This window comes from Amphimedon queenslandica, unplaced genomic scaffold (genome assembly GCF_000090795.2).
Source record: "Amphimedon queenslandica unplaced genomic scaffold, v1.1 AMPQUscaffold_13254, whole genome shotgun sequence".
NCBI lineage: Eukaryota > Metazoa > Porifera > Demospongiae > Haplosclerida > Niphatidae > Amphimedon > Amphimedon queenslandica.
In genome coordinates this window covers 132908-135455 of record NW_003546510.1, presented here as the reverse complement: position 1 = coordinate 135455, position 2548 = coordinate 132908, and the positions used below count along the sequence as shown (strand labels likewise).

Sequence of the window (2548 nt, the reverse complement as noted above, 5' to 3'; positions counted from 1 at the left end):
TAGAATGCACGTTATCATTGTGACATGTAGACGATTCATTACTTTAAAGCTTATATCATTTACATGTAGATCATGAAGAGTGTAGTAATGTTTGTATATAGAAAACCCACAAATAAATGACCTACTGCTTCAATACCACTTGAATGCTAAAAATTCTCAACAGCTCATGTTAATTTAACCAGCCCCAGGGCCAGACATGATTCAATACATGCATAAATGCATACAAAAGCAAGTCGTCTTTGAGTTTGTGGTCTCTGTGGTCAGAATTGGCGAATTTGGCACCAATGCAGATGTTAAACAGGTGCTTGACTCAAAATATCTCTCACCTGGATTTCCTTCCACTCCAAGTCGGTCTCCTATTCTTTACAGTCCTGATCCGGCTGACAGCAATCCGAGCAGGAAATGTTCTGCAAAGCTAGTAGCTGCGCCCCCTATCAAATCAGGGCTGCGTTAAGATCAATCACAATCACGGCATCAAAATCAACGCCCACGCAGCAGCCACACCCGTGCACTCGAACTGCGCGCGCATCCATGATATTTTTTGCCTCACCATTCATTTTATAGTTTGTTTTACTTTATTTTTGATTATGATGATAAAACCTGCTATCTCTCTTATACTTGTTTTCCTGGTCGTTGGACTGTATGCTTCAAGTGATGGGAATAGCTCTAGCTTTAATACTACAATAGACTGCGGCTCTTGTCCAGCTAGCTGTAACTGTGATGTAGAAGGGTCCATCCATTGCACTGAAAAAGGTCTTACTGCAATTCCTCCTGGACTGATATACTGCGAAAGACCTCATGTGACAATTCTGTAAGGCAAAATAAATGACTAATGAAAATATTACTTTTGTTTTTTTTTCTAGTAATGTTAGTTTTAATTTGATACAAAATATCTCTGTTGATGATTTCAATGGACTGCCAAACCTAGAGAGATTGTAAATTAATTATAATTTATTATTAATAATGCATCATGCATATAAATATAATAACAGGTTTCTTTATGACAATCTCATTGATGATATTGAAGACTATGCATTTTTTGATCTAAGCTCATTGGAATTACTGTCAGTTTATACAACATGCATGTGATGTATGTGTTATGTCACTCTCTCCAGGTCCCTTGATGGAAACAGATTAACTACACTTAAACCTAATGTCTTTATGGGATTGACTGGCTTGAAATCATTGTAAGCAATCATTGTTAAAAATTGTCACATATTATGAACAATAGACGTGTAAAATATGCTATTTTTTAAGAATCTTATTCAACCTCAAGGTGCTAAACATCTTTTTCATGCCTCAAGGTTTACTAAGACACTGAATTACAATTTTTCCAGCAAATTTATTTGCCAACTGAATTATATGCAATAGGGGCTATTAATTCTGTCATATAGGCTATTGTATTCCAATTCGATATCAAGTCTACCTGTTGGAGTGTTTGATGATTTGAATTCTCTCATTGTGCTGTAAGTTATAGGATTAACTATACTTTTTCTATTATGAAGATGTTTCTATTAGTGCGCTTCATAATAATCGTTTGACTAGCCTGGATCCTCAATTGTTTGCATATTTACCCAATCTTCAAAGGCTGTAAGCTGTATTGCATACATTACTCAAGCTCCCTTGTAAAAATTGTGTGATAAAATTTTATTTTTCTCTTATAGCTATCTTTATGGAAATAGTATAAGAGACTTGTCTGACTCTCCCTTTCAGCACCTGAGCAAGCTTACCCTTTTGTATGCATAAACTTCATAACACTTTATTGTGTTATTTTAACCTTCCATAGATATTTTAGCAGCAATAATATCATTGAGCTGACTAATGCTAGTCTAGCTGGTTTGAATGGCCTACGAACTCTGTAAGGCACTGACATAATACTACAATACTTATTTACTGATGTATGTATTATACTATAATAGTGTTCTCAGAACCAATCAGATAAGGACCTTGTCTCATGATGTTTTCATTCACACTCCTTCCCTCACTTCATTGTATGTAGTACATTAAAACAAGTAGCACTCATTACATAATCTTTCTATGCATTAGGTATTTAGACAGCAATCGAATCAGAAGGATTTCAAGTGATGTGTTCTCACCATTGACTCGATTACAGAGACTAGTGCTGTCAAATAATTTAATTGAAGTGGTTGAAGATCGTGCATTCTCTGAGCTACGGTCACTTGTATTCCTGTAAGACTTTATAAAAACTATTAAAAATGACAATGCTATTTATTATGAGCAGTTATCTTCGGACTAATCGGTTGCAAATTATCACAGAGAAAACTTTTCATGGGCTTTTTAATATGCAACAACTGTGAGTCATATATTTATATATACCAGCACATTTATTAGCTTTCCACCATACCATCCACAATAATTTTTTTGTCTTTGTTATTGATTGTGAACCTTCAGTTTTAATGTAAAATGTTTGTAGGATTATGTATGATAATTTGATTACATCAATACCGGGAAATGCTTTTAGACAAGCAGTAAACTTGAGAAGATTGTGAGTTAAATATTTTACTTTGTCATTTATTTTATTCATACT

At 34.4% G+C, this 2548-nt stretch overlaps 1 protein-coding gene across 1 annotated transcript in view; it reads left to right on the top strand.

Annotated features, from left to right (window-relative positions):
* Positions 1-537: 537 nt before the first annotated feature.
* The window catches only part of LOC105313653 (leucine-rich repeat-containing protein 15-like), a 6952-nt gene continuing 4941 nt past the window's right edge, over positions 538-2548 (top strand). The window contains exons 1-12 of the mRNA XM_019999594.1: positions 538-811; positions 864-935; positions 993-1064; positions 1116-1187; positions 1395-1466; positions 1519-1590; positions 1665-1736; positions 1787-1858; positions 1920-1991; positions 2047-2190; positions 2243-2314; positions 2435-2506. Of these exons, the coding sequence (XP_019855153.1) occupies positions 588-811; positions 864-935; positions 993-1064; positions 1116-1187; positions 1395-1466; positions 1519-1590; positions 1665-1736; positions 1787-1858; positions 1920-1991; positions 2047-2190; positions 2243-2314; positions 2435-2506 (1088 nt within the window). The 5' untranslated portion in view covers positions 538-587. The remainder of the gene's footprint in view (positions 812-863; positions 936-992; positions 1065-1115; positions 1188-1394; positions 1467-1518; positions 1591-1664; positions 1737-1786; positions 1859-1919; positions 1992-2046; positions 2191-2242; positions 2315-2434; positions 2507-2548) is intronic.